The 18,854-nt window shown below is 39.7% G+C and overlaps 2 protein-coding genes across 2 annotated transcripts; one reads left to right on the plus strand and one right to left on the minus strand.

Annotated features, from left to right (window-relative positions):
- Positions 1–10,138: 10,138 nt before the first annotated feature.
- Positions 10,139–12,940, plus strand: LOC124302611 (ubiquinone biosynthesis O-methyltransferase, mitochondrial). Its single transcript, XM_046758941.1, has 4 exons — positions 10,139–10,479; positions 10,677–11,169; positions 11,329–11,509; positions 12,101–12,940. Exons 1-4 carry the CDS (start codon positions 10,421–10,423, stop codon positions 12,220–12,222), a joined length of 855 nt encoding a protein of 284 aa, XP_046614897.1. The 5' UTR covers positions 10,139–10,420; the 3' UTR covers positions 12,223–12,940.
- LOC124302613 (phospholipase A2 inhibitor) lies at positions 12,355–18,854 on the minus strand. The gene is made up of 6 exons (XM_046758944.1): positions 18,801–18,854; positions 17,481–17,528; positions 14,716–14,977; positions 14,250–14,566; positions 13,803–14,173; positions 12,355–13,725 (listed from the first exon to the last, which is right to left on the minus strand). Exons 3-6 carry the CDS (start codon positions 14,968–14,970, stop codon positions 13,481–13,483), a joined length of 1,188 nt encoding a protein of 395 aa, XP_046614900.1. The 5' UTR covers positions 14,971–14,977; positions 17,481–17,528; positions 18,801–18,854; the 3' UTR covers positions 12,355–13,480.

Below are 18,854 nucleotides of genomic sequence, written 5' to 3' on the forward strand. Positions count from 1 at the left end.
TGATATAAACTAAAATGAATTGAATGAAATTAAAAGAATTTATTCACATGCATAGGGCCCCGATAAAATGATATTTCATGAAAATATCAGCTTCATCATCAGTATGGATGATATATGTGTACGTAGTACACTTATGCACATAGTCTTATAAAAATATTACACTAAGCAAACAATACACATATGTACACATAATATATTAATATAAATAAAAGATATAAATCATGTACAGTATGCAAAGGTGAATTGTAATTTACAAAAGTATAATATTTGAGGACTATAAAAAAATATGTAAGCAGTATATGCTGCACATTACATTTATGTATTGCGAATATGTATGATGCGTGATTTTGAGGCGTATTTATCTAGAGCCCCACGCTTGAAAGGATTACGTATAAGGCAACTCTTCGTTGAATATAATAAGTGTTTTACTATTGCATTGAAATACTAGTATTATTCCGTATGGTTTTTCATTATTATATGATAGATGTTACTTGATAATATATTTACAAACGACTAAAATTGGTCTACTATTCATAAGACACATGCATGCACCTTGCGCGCATCTCCCACTTTCCTTGAACTATATGTAAATCTGAACTTATTGGATTGCTCGTTCCCACAAATTGGAAAATCCAGGTGAGAATGTTTCGTGAACAACACTTTGAAAGAAATATTAAGTCTTGTGGGGTTACTGACGGTGATTTTCGGATATTTAAGCTCGCCGCGGCACCACCAAATCACAGCGTGCAAGAGTCGCTTCTAAGAAAAGTCACGTCCATGTAACCTCTAGGACGAATTGATTAAGCGTTCAACGAATAGTAATATACATGAAAACAAAAACGGATTAGTCATGGAAGGAAGACTACACGCAATCTACGTTTCACGCAGAGTGCCGTTGATAGTAGCTGACAGCTTTATTTCATTGTTTCTGGTATTTTGCAACACGCAAAATCGCTCGTAGGTTGTAAAGAAATTCACCACCCTTTCTATGATTGTTTGAGGTCGAAAATCTCCCATCTCTGAATCAATCTATAGGAGACTTTTGACACTATTGAAATCCTATAAATTCAGAATAGTCCACTACAACATGATGAAAACCTTAAGAAGTATGAAAATGGACAGCGAAAATTTGCGTCGTTCGCTTAATCTTTTATTCCACTGTTCATAGTGGCTTCAGCCTTAGATCCTGACTGAAGTTGTGTCCCGATTTAAAGGCCTAGGAAAGTCATTGTCGGCGAATTTTTTTTGTTAGGGAGAGAAAGAACGAAGCTTCTTACAGCTTCGAATGTATTTTAACACACATTTGAAAGGTACGAGCAAAAATTTTAATCATCCAACTGTCGCAGAACGGCAGCGTTATTAGCTGATCCGTTAACTAAAGAATATATCTTAAGGCAAAGGCTGACCATCGAAGGGCCTAGGCCCTTGAATCTGGAATCGGCAGGAAAGATAAAGTGCGTATTTCTTGTCTGAAACGTAGAACCTAAAATCATTACGAATCATGTCATATCATACATAGAAACCGGAGTTTGGATGTACGGATGTTCAGAAAGTGACGACGGCCAAAATTTGTTTTCTCTTGACGTCATCGATCTAAAATCGGCTGGCCGAATTCCTCAGTCTAGAAACGACCGCGCAGGAGAGCAGACGTATGAGAACCACGCTCCGCAGATTTCGAGTACCGGGTTCTCTACCTCCTGGATCCTGAGCTCCGGATCCACTTTCTGGTGTAACTCCAGTTCTAGGACAATCGCTCCGTAGTTTCTTCGCTCAAGGTCCGCTACTTGGTGAAACTCGACTTCGGCAATGAGCGCTCCGATGTTCCTACACTCCAGGTCCGCTACCTGGTGAAACTCGACATTGGGAATAAGCGCTCCGTAGTTTCTGTGCTCCAGGTCCGTTACCTGGTGAATCTCGATTTCTATTACATATTACAGCCAAAAAACGAGATCTGTGTTTTCGCTAGATTTCAGCAGGTGCTCTTTCCTTCGTAACTTAACTCTCCCGTTAATCCCACGCTCTTTTCGCTGCGTTTTCTGAGTTCCTGGGGGTACAATTAGCCCGGAGAGGGTCATTTAAAGCGAATCTCAGACCACAAATTTTCAGCTCCGAAAATGAAGAAAAAGAAAGGCTAACCCTTTGCATTTTTGGCGAAAATTTTCGCGATTTTGAAAAGTGCTGAAACAAATTCTTTCACGCACTATTCCGACGTAATTCTGCGAGAGAAATCGATTGGGCGCAGTCCCAATACGCTGCGATCAACGGATCAAAAGTTACAGCCAAAAAACGAAAACCTGTGATTTCGACATTTTTCAGGAGGTGCTTTTTGCTTCGTGATTTCTCTCCTGTTGATCCCACGCTGTTTTCGCTGCGTTTTCTGAGTTCCTGGGGGTCCAATTGGTCAGAAAAGGGTCATACAAATCGAATCGGAGACTAAAAGTTTTTCGCCCAAAAAAACAGCAAGGCTTACCCCTTTGTATTTTTGGCGAAAATTTTCGCGATTTTGAAAAGTGCTGAAATAAATTCTTTCACGCACTAATCAGACGTAATTTTGCGAGACAAATCGATTAAGCGCAGTCCCGATACGTTGCGAGCAGCGAATCAAAAGTTACAGCCAAAAAACAAAACCTGTGATTATATGAATCCTTACGTAATGTTTTTGATGTGTTCTTATACTGAAAATATTTATTGCTATTCCAGGTACAACCCGAGGTGGTTATCGGTGGTTGTTGGAGGTGGTCGGAGGTGGACGAGGAGGAGGACGAACTGAACTGAGTCTCAAAGCCCTGTTGACATAAAAGCAGCTATTCGATAGAAATTATAGTTTATAGTTTACACAGCCCATTGCATGATATTTCATTACAAATACATATGTTTCAATGTATTTAGGAATAATTTATAAAATATACGATAAAATTGATGCACCGGATCATCGTCGACTTTGACTTTTGAAATGTCCTACCATTTTCGAACACCTCCTACCTCCCCCTGCCACCTCCGACCATCAATGGCCACTTTCGACCACCCCCTATCACCTTCTGCCAGCGCCGACCACCTCCTAACATTTCCGAACACCTCCAACCATCCTATTTAGCTATATTACCAGATTAGCTATGATATGAAAAGAGAAGAATTATTCATTTCGAAACGGGATTCTATTCGACGCGCGCTCGATGTATTCCATAACATTAGTATTCATAATTATTCCAACAACTTTTCATTTGCTCTCTCGATCTTGAATTTTCATAGGCATAGAATCGAAACGTTGTTTTAGCTGGTCGCAAGTGAAGTATCTGCGTTGGGTAGAGGAGCTGAATTGTTTTTCGAAAAGTATTCGGATGGAAAAAAATTCAGAGTAACTGTAATACATCACGGATGCGCTAATTTTGAACGAGATGAAATGGATGCTTTGTATATGAGACGGTATTTAACGCTGCGTAGTGGTTTAAAGACCTAGGAAGGTGATAGGGAGAGAAAGAACGACGCTTCTTAACACTTCGAGTGTATTTTAACACACATTTGAAAGATACGAGCGAAATTTTTCATCATCCAACTGTCGCAGAACGGCAGCGTTATTAGCCGACCCGTTCACTGAAGAATATATCTTCAGTCAACGGCTGACCATCGAAGGGCCTGGCCGCTTGAGTCTCTGGAATCGGCAGGAGAGATAAAGTGTGTATTTCTTGTATGAAATGTGAAAGCTAAAATCATTATACATCATATCATATCATCATACCTCATACATCATACATCATACATCGTACATCATACATCATCATACATAGTATCAAAGTTCGAAACCATAGTTTGGATGTCGGACGTTCAGAAAGTGACGTCACCAATTCAAAATCAGCTAGCCGAATTCCTCAGTCTGGAAACAGCCGCGCAGTAGAGCGGACGGATGAGAGTCGCGCTCCGCAAATTTCGAGTACCGGGTTCTCAACCTCCCGGATCCCGCGCTTCGGGTCCGCTACGTATTTCGAGTACCGGGTTCTCAACCTCCCGGATCCCGCGCTTCGGGTCCGCTACGCGGCGAAACTCGACTTCCAGGATAAGCGCTCCGTGGTTCCTGGTTCATGTTTACAACAAATTATTTCAATTCGTTTTTCGCGCAACCCCAAATTCGGTAGCTGTCAGTCCGCTAATAAAATTTCTCGACTTCCACAGGATAAGCGCTCCATGGTTCTTGGTTCACGTTTACAATAAATTATTTCAATTCCTTTTTCGCGCAACCCCAAATTCGGTAGCTGTCAGTCCGCTAATAAAATTTCTCGACTTCCAGGATAAGCGCTCCGTGGTTCTTGGTTCACGTTTACAACAAATTATTTCAATTCGTTTTTCGCGCAACTCCAAATTCGGTAGCTGTCAGTCCGCTAATAAAATTTCTCGACTTCCAGGATAAGCGCTCCGTGGTTCTTGGTTCACGTTTACAATAAATTATTTCAATTCCTTTTTCGCGCAACCCCAAATTCGGTAGCTGTCAGTCCGCTAATAAAATTTCTCGACTTCCAGGATAAGCGCTCCGTGGTTCCTGGTTCATGTTTACAACAAATTATTTCAATTCGTTTTTCGCGCAACCCCAAATTCGGTAGCTGTCAGTCCGCTAATAAAATTTCTCGACTTCCAGGATAAGCGCTCCGTGGTTCTTGGTTCACGTTTACAATAAATTATTTCAATTCCTTTTTCGCGCAACCCCAAATTCGGTAGCTGTCAGTCCGCTAATAAAATTTCTCGACTTCCAGGATAAGCGCTCCGTGGTTCCTGGTTCATGTTTACAATAAATTATTTCAATTCGTTTTTCGCGCAACCCCAAATTCGGTAGCTGTCAGTCCGCTAATAAAATTTCTCGACTTCCAGGATAAGCGCTCCGTGGTTCCTGGTTCATGTTTACAATAAATTATTTCAATTCGTTTTTCGCGCAACCCCAAATTCGGTAGCTGTCAGTCCGCTAATAAAATTTCTCGACTTCCAGGATAAGCGCTCCGTGGTTCCTGGTTCATGTTTACAATAAATTATTTCAATTCGTTTTTCGCGCAACCCCAAATTCGGTAGCTGTCAGTCCGCTAATAAAATTTCTCGACTTCCAGGATAAGCGCTCCGTGGTTCCTGGTTCATGTTTACAATAAATTATTTCAATACGTTTTTCGCGCAACCCCAAATTCGGTAGCTGTCAGTCCGCTAATAAAATTTCTCCACTTTCAGGATAAGCGCTCCGTGGTTCCTGGTTCATGTTTACAATAAATTATTTCAATTCGTTTTTCGCGCAACCCCAAATTCGGTAGCTGTCAGTCCGCTAATAAAATTTCTCGACTTCCAGGATAAGCGCTCCGTGGTTCCAGGTTCATGTTTACAATAAATTATTTCAATTCGTTTTTCGCGCAACCCCAAATTCGGTAGCTGTCAGTCCACTAATAAAATTTCTCGACTTCCAGGATAAGCGCTCCGTGGTTCCTGGTTCATGTTTACAATAAATTATTTCAATTCGTTTTTCGCGCAAGCCCATATTCAGTAGCTGTCAGTGCGCTAATAAAATTCCTATAACTTTACAATCTTCTCATAATCTTTTTGGTAAAATATGTCGATAAAAAAATTATATCAAACCTTACACATTATTTTTGATTTGTTCTCACGCTGAAAATATTTATTAGTATTCGAGGTATAACTCGAGGTGGTTGGCGGTTTTCGTTGGAGGTAGTTAGAGGTGGTTGCGGGTAATCTCGGTGATTCAGGAGGAGGGGGACGAGGATTTGTGCTCGGTGAGTAAAATACTTTTATAATATTTCATGGCAATTGTAATTATATTTCATCTGAAATATTACAAACTTGTCACGTTTACAATAAATTATTTCAATTCATTTTTCGTGCAAGCACATATTTAGTAGCTATGAATAATCTTATACAATTTATTATGTTATTAATTAATTAATTAATATTCTTATAATATTTGATGGCAATTGTAATTATATTTCATCTGAAATACTACAAACTTGTCACCTTTACAATAAATTATTTCAATTCATTTTTCGTGCAAGCACAAATTCAGTTGCTACGAATAAGCTTATACAATTTATTATATTATTAATTAATTATTTAATCAATTACTCAATTATATTAATCCTTACACAATATTTTCGATGTGTTCTTATACTGAAAATATTTATTACTATTCAAGGTATAACCTGAGGTGGTTGAAGGTGGTCGGAGGTGGACGAGGAGGAGGACGAGGAGGACGAGGATTTGTGCTGGGTAAGTAAAACACTTTTATAATATTTGATGGCAACTGTAATTATATTTCATCTGAAATATTACAAACTTGTCACGTTTACAATAAATTATTTCAATTCATTTTTCGTGCAAGCACATATTCAGTAGCTATGAATAATCTTGTACAATTTATTATATTATTAATTAATTGATTAATTACATTAATCCTTACACAATATTTTTGAAGTATTCCTATACTAAAAATATTCATTACTATTCCAGGTATTACCCGAGGTGGTCGGAGGTGGACGAGGAGGAGGACGAGCTGGACGAGGAAGAGGACCAGGTGGACGAGGAGGCGGACGAGGTGGACGAGGAGGAGGCCGGGTGGGTCGTGGGAGAGGACCTCTCCTCTCCTCAGAGGAGGGGCGGGGGAGGGGCAGGGAAGGGGGAGAGGCGGGCGGGGAGGGGGAAGGGACGGGACGGGAAGGGGAGGGAAGGGATGGGAAGGGGAGGGGCGGGGGGGGAGGGGGGGCGGGGGAGGGCGGGCGGGCGGGAGGGAGGGAGGGCGGGTGGGAGGGAGGGAGGGAGAGGGAAGGGCCGGGCGGGCGGGTGGGGAACTTGCACTAACATCCGTTGTCCACTCCCTCCCTACCTCCCGCCCGCCCTCCCGCCCTCCCTCCCTCCCTCCCTCCCTCCCTCCCGCCCTCGCTCCCTCCCTCCCTCCCGCCCTCCCTCACCACCCCCTCCCGCCTCCCTCCCCTCCCCACCCCTTCCCTTCCCCCTGCCCGCCCACCTCTTCCCCTTCCCTGCCCCTCCCCCTCCCCTCCTCTGAGGAGAGGAGAGGTCCTCTCCCACGACCCACCCCGCCTCCTCCTCGTCCACCTGGTCCTCTTCCTCGTCCAGCTCGTCCTCCTCCTCGTCCACCTCCGACCACCTCGGGTAATACCTGGAATAGTAATGAATATTTTTAGTATAGGAATACTTCAAAAATATTGTGTAAGGATTAATGTAATTAATCAATTAATTAATAATATAATAAATTGTACAAGATTATTCATAGCTACTGAATATGTGCTTGCACGAAAAATGAATTGAAATAATTTATTGTAAACGTGACAAGTTTGTAATATTTCAGATGAAATATAATTACAATTGCCATTAAATATTATAAAAGTGTTTTACTCACCCAGCAACCTTATCCTGGAAGTCGAGAAATTTTATTAGCGGACTGACAGCTACCGAATTTGGGGTTGCGCGAAAAACGAATTGAAATAATTTATTGTAAACATGAACCAGGAACCACGGAGCGCTTATCCTGGAAGTCGAGAAATTTTATTAGCGGACTGACAGCTACCGAATTTGGGGTTGCGCGAAAAACGAATTGAAATAATTTATTGTAAACATGAACCAGGAACCACGGAGCGCTTATCCTGAAAGTGGAGAAATTTTATTAGCGGACTGACAGCTACCGAATTTGGGGTTGCGCGAAAAACGTATTGAAATAATTTATTGTAAACATGAACCAGGAACCACGGAGCGCTTATCCTGGAAGTCGAGAAATTTTATTAGCGGACTGACAGCTACCGAATTTGGGGTTGCGCGAAAAACGAATTGAAATAATTTATTGTAAACATGAACCAGGAACCACGGAGCGCTTATCCTGGAAGTCGAGAAATTTTATTAGTGGACTGACAGCTACCGAATTTGGGGTTGCGCGAAAAACGAATTGAAATAATTTATTGTAAACATGAACCTGGAACCACGGAGCGCTTATCCTGGAAGTCGAGAAATTTTATTAGCGGACTGACAGCTACCGAATTTGGGGTTGCGCGAAAAACGAATTGAAATAATTTATTGTAAACATGAACCAGGAACCACGGAGCGCTTATCCTGAAAGTGGAGAAATTTTATTAGCGGACTGACAGCTACCGAATTTGGGGTTGCGCGAAAAACGTATTGAAATAATTTATTGTAAACATGAACCAGGAACCACGGAGCGCTTATCCTGGAAGTCGAGAAATTTTATTAGCGGACTGACAGCTACCGAATTTGGGGTTGCGCGAAAAACGAATTGAAATAATTTATTGTAAACATGAACCAGGAACCACGGAGCGCTTATCCTGGAAGTCGAGAAATTTTATTAGTGGACTGACAGCTACCGAATTTGGGGTTGCGCGAAAAACGAATTGAAATAATTTATTGTAAACATGAACCTGGAACCACGGAGCGCTTATCCTGGAAGTCGAGAAATTTTATTAGCGGACTGACAGCTACCGAATTTGGGGTTGCGCGAAAAACGAATTGAAATAATTTATTGTAAACATGAACCAGGAACCACGGAGCGCTTATCCTGAAAGTGGAGAAATTTTATTAGCGGACTGACAGCTACCGAATTTGGGGTTGCGCGAAAAAGGAATTGAAATAATTTATTGTAAACATGAACCAGGAACCACGGAGTGCTTATCCTGGAAGTCGAGAAATTTTATTAGCGGACTGACAGCTACCGAATTTGGGGTTGCGCGAAAAACGAATTGAAATAATTTATTGTAAACATGAACCAGGAACCACGAGCGCTTATCCTGGAAGTCGAGTTTCACCGCGTAGCGGACCCGAAGCGCGGGATCCGGGAGGTTGAGAACCCGGTACTCGAAATACGTAGCGGACCCGAAGCGCGGGATCCGGGAGGTTGAGAACCCGGTACTCGAAATTTGCGGAGCGCGACTCTCATCCGTCCGCTCTACTGCGCGGCTGTTTCCAGACTGAGGAATTCGGCTAGCTGATTTTGAATTGGTGACGTCACTTTCTGAACGTCCGACATCCAAACTATGGTTTCGAACTTTGATACTATGTATGATGATGTATGATGTACGATGTATGATGTATGATGTATGAGGTATGATGATATGATATGATGTATAATGATTTTAGCTGTCACATTTCATACAAGAAATACACACTTTATCTCTCCTGCCGATTCCAGACTCAAGCGGCCAGGCCCTTCGATGGTCAGCCGTTGACTGAAGATATATTCTTCAGTGAACGGGTCGGCTAATAACGCTGCCGTTCTGCGACAGTTGGATGATGAAAAATTTCGCTCGTATCTTTCAAATGTGTGTTAAAATACACTCGAAGTGTTAAGAAGCGTCGTTCTTTCTCTCCCTATCACCTTTCTAGGTCTTTAAACCACTACGCAGCGTTAAATACCGTCTCATATACGAAGCATCCATTTCATCTCGTTCAAAATTAGCGCATCCGTGATGTATTACAGTTATTCTTAATTTTTTTCCTTACGAACACGTTTCGAAAAACAATTCTGCTTCTCCACCCAACGCAGATACTTCACTTGCGACTAGTTAAATCAGCGTTTCGATTCTATGCCTACGAAAATTCAAGATCAAGAGACAAATGAAAAGTTGTTGGAATAATTATGAATACTTATGTTATGGAATACGTCGAGCGCGAGTCGAATAGAATACCATTTCGAAATGAATAATTCTTCTCTTTTCACATTATACACGTATTATTGTAGATAATCTAGTTTGTCTCCTGGAAAATTATAAAATTTATAGTATGCATCACGTATTAATCCTAAAAGTATCACATATATCAATATCGTACATGGACCTCATATGCATATATACTTTTTGGTCTCTGCATCATTATTACATCTGATGTATTATTATTTACAATCTACGTATACATTTTTTTCTCGGGTACCTATACTTTAATTAAATCACTGTTTTTCTACGAATGTTTGAAGAAATTTATTCTCATTATTAATTTCTTATTGCGAAGACTGTGCTACTCGGAAGGTTAATGCAGCCAGCATCACGTCGAAATCGGTAACTCTCTGACGTTTTGCAATAAGTTCTCAACTCCACCGTTGGAACATCTCAGGGAGCGCAAGCGCACGACGATTTTCGGTTGTCACCTTCATTTAGCAGCATAGATAGTTGCTTAGTTGATAATACGTGAAACTGCTAGTACTCCTAAACCCTGCCAGACCGGGCAAGCTGTTACGAAAAATAACTCAGGGCTGTTTTTATATATCTTCAGTCAACGACGTAGGTTTCGAGATTAACTGTCGCCCGTTGAAGACTAGGCTGAAGTACGTCGAAAATTTCGAACTGACAATTTCTGTGTGTCGTTACTTACATCATATACGCTTGAAATAAACCAATATTTATAATCGTGATCACTATCAGAAATCGTAATGAGATCTGTTAGATTATTTGGGTCATTCAAGACTAGTGTCAAAAAACATTTCTCCAGGTAATGAGAAAACATAACCCTGCAAAACTTGGACTCTGTCTCATGGCGAAGCGATGAACAACTTCTTGATACTTTATTAATGCTTTCGCTCTTTCATTTTCAGGCACAATTAGCACCAAAAAACGGTTTTCCATGACGATAAAATAATACTAAATGACAATAATAATTATATATTTTACTTAACAATTAATTTTCAGTACGGCGCAATCAACTAAAGCATTCGAGGATGCAGCTAAATCAGGATACTCAACAGTCGATTCGACTGACATAGAGCATCATTCGAAGCTCAGTCACAAATGGTGGGATACCGCAGGAGAACTCAAAGCTCTGCATTCCCTAAATACCTTAAGAATACAGTTTATACGAGATGGTCTAGCTAATACTGGCATTACAAGTATGATTCCTAGCCTCCCTCTCAGTAATGTTAAGATACTTGACGTGGGATGTGGCGGTGGAATCCTTTCTGAACCATTGGCGAGAATCGGTGCAGACGTAACAGGGATTGATGCATCCTCTGAATTAATTAAAACTGCTACTGAACACGCCACGTTAGATATAAATCTTTCGGAAAGATTACAGTATATCAGTACCAGCATTGAGGAACACTCTCAATCAAACTATGAAAAATATGATGCTGTTGTCAGCTCTGAAGTACTAGAGCACGTTGCAGATAAAGAACTGTTTTTGAAGGTAGCGACATGTTTATGAAATGCTTTTCTGTTTTTCTTTTTATGCTTGAAATGCTTTGAAAAGTATTTCATTTAAAGCAGTGAATATAATAGACAATGAAAACGCTATGTTTGGGAAAACAAGTTCATTTTACAGTACTGAAAATTTCAACTTCAACAGTGCTGTACTGCTGCAATGCGACCTGGCGGCTCCTTGTTTTTGACAACTATAAATAAAAGTATGGCATCGTTATTTGGTGCAATCATTGCAGCTGAGTATATACTAAGATTAGTTCCACAAGGAACTCATGATTGGAACAAGTTTGTTTCACCAAACGAAGTTAGACGAATTCTGGAATCTGGTAAGTATTTAACCTTTCATTACTCGTGCTTACTTATCTGGTGATTTTAACGTGTGGCGAACACTGTGCCACCCATGTTAAATGAAATGGGACGTTGCAACGTCACAATATAGTTATGTAATATTTTTATCTAATAGCTCAATTATTTGTTTTGAAAATAAATATATCGAATATAATTACCTTTAAATCTAAGACTACGTAAACACATTGCACATATCAACTATCTTTATTGTCAGCTGAGAGGTTCCAACTAAAATCTGGCAATGTGGTGGGCAAAATTGAATGTACGATTGAACTCCCATAATGAACACTGTGCCACTTTTTCACGATTTTGTTGAATATAAATATACTTTTCACATATATTAAATAAATACTTACTAATTATAAGTATGCCTAACGATAATAAACGTTTCAAAGAGAGAATTGGTAAAGTATGAAGTCACAATTACCCATATAGTTGTATATACTGCCATTTTTGTCTAAAGGGCGGTGTCACGTTCATAGCACGAGTAATGAAAGGTTAAAGTATTTAACACCTTGGAACTTGATTATCATACAATTTTACATGATTCCTGGAACAATCCTTTCTAGCTGGCTGTCAAACCAAATTGATTCATGGCATGTGTTATAATCCACTAACAAATGAGTGGTCTTGGATGCCTTCGACAGTCATCAACTATGCTCTACATGCAGTAAAGCGAGAAGAGCTCTAGAACACTTACGTTTTCTGCATTAGTAATCTTTAATGTAAAAGTATTGATCGACTTTCTGGCATGTCTGTAACATATTATTGAAAGATCCAAGATAATTAATAAATTTACTGTGGCTGATTTTTCTATTCCAACAATAAGATCGTTGTACGCATTTTCAAGAGGGTAAAAAATCAGAAAAGAAAAACTTAGTGTAGAGACTATGCGATTTTCACAGAAGAAGTAGAAGGGGATGAGAAGAAATATATAAAAAATGGGTAATGGAGATGAGCTGGAGAAAATGTGTGAAATATCTAGATCAAGAAGAGTATGATATCACTGTAGAAAGTTAATTAACATTGAAACTATACTTTAATTATTACGTTTTTTAAGTATATACTTATTTTTCATAACATTATTGATCTACAATAAAATGTATTTTATAAACATCCACATATTAAATATATATCGGTATATAAGATGAATATCTTTCTGAACACTTTCGTTCAATGAATAATATTTGTATAAAATCATAGCAAAAATATAAATAAAATATTCCGTGACTTGTAAGTTGAAACGCGAAGTACGGTGACATGAATTGCATACCTATGCCCCTGTTTTGTGGCTGCCAATTTTATATAACGTCCTGATCATTGTTATTGTCTACTCATTTCTTAAAATTATCACCAACGTGTCTTAAAACTATCATTTCATAATTCTCTTCTTAATCCATACCTACTGCCGACTAGAACAAAAACTCGTAATTATACCAGGCAGTGACTACTTCCGAAAAATCTGCGAGAAAAGTTGACACAATAACTTTTTAAAGCAAATCACTCTGTTGGAATTCTTAAACAGACATTGATCAGAAACAAATCGATTGCCAGTATAAATGTATGCCTAATACGTTTTCAGTCATCTTTTCTTACGTGTATTATTTACAGGCAAGAGCAATTTTTTTAACTGTTGATCAGACAACTGGTGAACTCAGAAAGAGAAGAAGATGAAAGTTATTAGGAATTTTTCTTTTTTGCACAGTATTACTCAATCAAATTTTAAAATTTGTTTTTGATAATCGCACTGCCCTTGCACGGTAATCGATGTCGTGTAGAATCGTATCTGCAGATCAATTTCTCTCAAATGCACGATGAAGATGACCGTTGAACGCAATTGTTCCCAGTTACAGCGGCCAAGGATGGCGGCACACAAATGGCGTATTATAATTATTATAACCGATGATTTTTGCGCCCTCCAATTCTTCTTTTCTCGTTATTATTTCAGTTCAGACGCCCATTTCGCGCGTTTCACCGGTAGCTATCGATGTGTACCGGACTCGTTTACTAACGGAGTCTATTACCGGCTCAAGTTTTTTCCTCAGCTCTACCCTCTGCACATAAATTAAAGCCAGAATCAATCCGACGAGAAGCACGGAGAGGAGCCACAATGCGACGGTAGTTCCCCGATATCCTGAAGCTCCAAGATTTGAATAGCAGTGCTTCTCTTCGTAAAACTTCTGGAGACTTGAACCTGCCGAAATAAAGGAATATTCAAGACATTTGATAATCAGCAAATAATACAACTGTGTGAAATGGATAACAACTCACTTTTATTACACCGAAGGTAATTCTTGTTTCGAACGATTACTTTAGTCTTGTTCATCCATCGAACAAACGGATTCAGCTTGCAGCCACATTCGAATGGGTTTGTACTGAAATCAACGGTCATTGACCGTTTCTCTTTTGCCAAGTGGTCCAGGGTGTGAAGATCTCTTTCGAGAACGTGGGTGAAGTTGTTCTTTTCCAGGTCAAGGAATTGCAATTTTGGCAAGCAGGTGAGATTGAAATGAAGGGTGCTTAAAGAGTTGCTACTTAAGTAAAGGTGCATCAGGCTTGGCAGGTCGCAGAAGACGTTGGGGTCGTGGAAAACGGATATTTCGTTCTGCTCGAGATGTAGCTTCATCAGCAGCGTCAAATTACTGCAATTTCATCCTTTTCATTCATTTCATCGTCGATAAAGTGGAATTACCAATTTCTTGTAAATAGCTGTGTTACCTGTTGACGAATATTTCATGAAGAGTTTTCGCCAATTGTACTGGAGCACCGTCTTCAAAAGCATCAGTCAGGTGCAGCTCTAGGAGTGATACAAAGTTCGAGAATACCCGCGGATGATTTTTCCCATCGTCTAAAGAGAGCTCGTTGTGGTCCAAAAAAAGCTGCTCCACATGCTTAACGTGGTGATAAGTCTTGCCCGGAATTTCCCTGATCTTATTACGTGACATGTCGATTACTCGAAGCTCGGGTAAAGCGTCCAAGGTACCAAAAACGTTCCAAGGTAGCTCGCCCAAATCGTTTCCAGTAAATATTAACACCTATGTCGTTAGAAAATGCAAAACAATCGCTATGGTTTGAATTTTGAAACGTCACCAATACATACATGTATGTACAGGCAATCGGCTATACACAAGAGGTCGAAAAAATCAAACCCCATACAGCAGTTATAATTGCGAATTGCACCTACTTTGGTATTGTTTGGCAGATGTTCCAGGGGGTCAGTATTTCTGAAACCGGCGTCGGTGCAGTTAACGATGTGCTGATTCCGACCCTCGTAGCATGTCATGTGGCAGAAGCACCTGTTTTCGAATGCTGGACCACAAGCAAGCCGTTTAGATTCGTCGGTCTCCAAGCTGTGAAAGTTTGGATCGTCGCATGTGTTGCGAGGTGATTGTGCTACGCACAACGAAGCTACCGAGAGCAACACGGCGATAAGCATCATGCTTGATCTGTGAAAAAAAAAACAAACGAAACAATGCAAATTTGTAGTTCTAATTGCCCGTAATGCTCATATCGAACCCATAAACGAAACCGGGTCCCTGATCAACATTATACCTATCATTTAACATTTTCCCCAATTGAAACTTTGCACAGTGTCAGATCGTAAATTGACAATCGTTCGCATATTTTATCTATTCGTGGTTGTGGTTTATACAAGTTGTAGTAAAGATAGATAGATGCGTGAGTTGATTTTAAATTACAACAATTCGCTGAAAGTGTATAGATACATATATGTACAAGGCTTATGGGCAAGTGTAAGTACGTACGGGCGAAATTTATGGAGCAACAGTGACGCATCTCGGTCATAAATTTATATATCTATAATATAAAAGACAGCATCAATAACGCATTCAGCCCACGATTCCATGCACAATGGTTAGCTTGCCAATGGAGTCATCACGTCGGCGTGTGCTAGAGTGTACCGTACATACGGATCATTTGAAAACGGCAGCACTTTATCATTGTCGTTTCACAGGTATACATGCGATTCCTCGAACGGAAGTATGTACACCTCTCCCCATAAAACGAATATCATATGCTCGGCAATTTCGAATACGGAACTTTATATTTGCAGTGACTCAAGAACAATCCGATTTCTGAAAATGAACAGATATCACGAGATTCTGATTGCAAATGCAGATGTATGCTTGATCCTGCAATTGCTCGAAAGCTGACGTAAAAACCACGTGTGTCGTCATAATAAGCAAGATCTTAGGTAATGCACACTTTTGACTGTAACAGGTATTCGAAAATATGCAAAGCATGGTTAATTCATTCTATCAACAAACAATTTATCAATCTTCATTCCGGCTTCCATTTATACTTTTAACCGAAACTTAAATCGCTGCATGTGTAATACTTCTGGAGATGGACGATGCATTCAGGATCGTAATAATGGTACACGTATGCATCTATAGTATCAAGGCAAAACCGGTTTCAGCTAATTTTTCGCTCTCTTTAACGGAGGAGAGGTAAAGAGTGTGTAGGTATAATAAAGAGTAAAAAAAAGTTCTGAAATCTCGCTCAATGAGTCACGAGACGTCTTTTTCTGCAGCACTCCGGCAACGAGCGTGAACTTATACTCGTTTTGTTATGAGTATCTTACACGAATCATCAGGATATGTTATATCTCTACGTATAATATTAAGGTTTCAATTTCGATGATATCACGTGCACGGGTGATGTTAATTCCCGGAAAGAATCTAACCGTTGTTTTTTCTTCCTCCAGTGCTTACTTTGTGCTCGACAGAACTGTATGTTATTAGATGCAACATGGAACACGAATAATAGATTATGATCTTAACCACAGGAAATATTAAACCTCGAATTTATCACCACAGTTGACTGAACCCAAATCGGTAAATTAATTCACCACAGTTAACTGAACCCGAGTCGGTAAATTAATTCTATAAAACATAATAAATCGTGCCGTTGACACTTGGAAGTAATATAAGATCCCCGCCCTTGTATCTTAGAATAATTTGCTTTTCAAATAAAATGTATTCAGAAATTTCAACTGTGAGCCACAGTGAATAAGGTCTCCAAATTGTCGAAGTATAATACACAAATATTACGATGATTGTAAAAGTTTTCATTGAGTCATCTACATGAGGTCCAGTGTTTTATGGTACTTATTGTTAGCTAGATTTAATTTGGAGTGAAAACAAGAAATTTTTGTTTGCGGGCAATCAATTCGGATCGCGGGTAATATTATGATGGGGCGCCGAACCCAACCCGCTGACTAGATGACGACCTAAAAGATGACTCCACACCGTGATCCATACAATGCTCGACACGTGTGTTTCGACAGGGAAAAACTGTGAAACCTAGTATACTGCGTGAGATGAGCGAAGACGAAGTTCTGTAACTCCACACCATGGACTCACAGATCAATTTACAATTATGATACATACATATCATAAGACACTATCATTGGGGGATTTCAATGTATATCGTAGCTTGCTTTGCATCCATAGAAAATTTATCCTCGAAGAATTAGTCTGATCACCCTTGAAGCTTTAAAAATATACCGGGTGATGACGCAAGATTCAAAAGAAATGATAAGAAAAGCAATGTTAAACCTATATCATCCATCTCGTGACGTAGCTGCATAAACTTCTTCCACAAGAGGTTTCGACTCCTTCTGATAATTTTTCTACTGCAACGAAGCCTACCACATGCGAATGTAATTATACACATTTATTATCGCACCGAAGGGTGAGAATTTGATTTGCTCGTAATAAACACATTAGCATCGTGTTTAGAAGAGATTAATTAGCAAAATATGCAAGCGGTGCATGGCTGGAGAACAAGTTTCAAGACATAAAAAATCCGTACAAAAAATAATTCACAGGGATAAATTAAACATAAAAAGTACGTAGCTAGAGAAAGGTGTATAAATGGAGAACCGCTGCACAGGTATGTCGTAAACGGAAATACACGGATACGTACGGTTTAACCCGTCCTCGAAACTTCTTCGCCCACGCCGTTGAACGAGAGCTGGCAAGAGGATCGGTTCGAGGAGTTGAACAATAACATAAACCGAAAATATACATATCAATATTATTGTAACATGGACAGCTTAATCCATAACCATGAAAATTCACCCTCGTCTGTCAGTTGGCAAGTGACAATTGAATCAACGCCGCGGTACTGATTTTGTATAAAAAAAAAAGTACATTTCAACGCTCAATATTTTGCAGATGTCGACATAAGCGGCATACCATTTTCAATCGCCAGAGATTAATTGGTAATGTTTATAAAAAAAAGGTTCACTCTGGACTTAAATTATATTATATGTATATCTAAGAACACGATACTCGTGGACAAAGGCAGGCGCAATTACGAAAATATGTACCGTGTACCTACATTCGAAACAACTTGTTTGAGAAACCGCAAGCAGTGATAACGGTACTGGCTGTATACGCCTTAAGGGACCGTCGCTTTACTGTTATGACTCTATTATTTGATCCCTGATTAAGATGGATATAAAAAGATTCCTCCACTACACCGTACATCGGTGTTCGATAAAAATGAAATCCAATTTAGTGGTTTATCGGTTAATTGCCATTGAATCGTTTACTGTATTATAATATTCTTTATGTGAGAAAAGTTCCGTACCTGTTCGGAATCGACCCAATTAAAGCCGATTTTTTTTAAATCGAGTTTACATCAGCTCCATCATTAGTTTCTAGCAATAAGAAGTAAAGCATCTATGTCTCACGTTATTGCTATGTACGTCTCCGCGTTTGAAAAACGATGAGAAAGCAATTAAAGAGCGGATGAACTTTTACGCAGGTATGCAGATCGAGGTAGATGGTACAGGCGTACCTGGCAAGGGGAATTGTGAAATTCTTACACAATCATTATAGCGACAAACCATCTGATTATGAGAGAAAACTCACCGATAAGAATTAAGAACCCCGTGGCAATATAGACTCCGTGTGCACAGCGAACTGAAGAAAACGGTGATCGGTTGCAGTTGGCGAGCCGAACGAGACGTGAATCAGCACCGGACCGTGAAACTCTCGCTTTCAAACGAAGCCCGATTAACTATCCCAGATACACATCGTACGTGTTGTTTGACCCTAGGCGTTTATTCCGTACCGCGTGATAGGCGCTCATAGAGTTCAAAAATATATTATCCCGTTATAACTATATAATAGCGAACAGCGGTAAAATTCGTACTATAATAAAAAAACAAAAAAGAATAACGCGCGTTTATCTCCATAATTTCGCTCGGATAATCCTCATTTCGCACTTTGTACGTACGTAATTCTTCTCTTCCGACACCCACGTGTCTCCTCGGGTCCTCTGATCTGTTCA

The sequence above is a fragment of the Neodiprion virginianus genome, chromosome 4 (assembly GCF_021901495.1).
Source record: "Neodiprion virginianus isolate iyNeoVirg1 chromosome 4, iyNeoVirg1.1, whole genome shotgun sequence".
NCBI classification, from domain to species: Eukaryota; Metazoa; Arthropoda; class Insecta; order Hymenoptera; family Diprionidae; genus Neodiprion; species Neodiprion virginianus.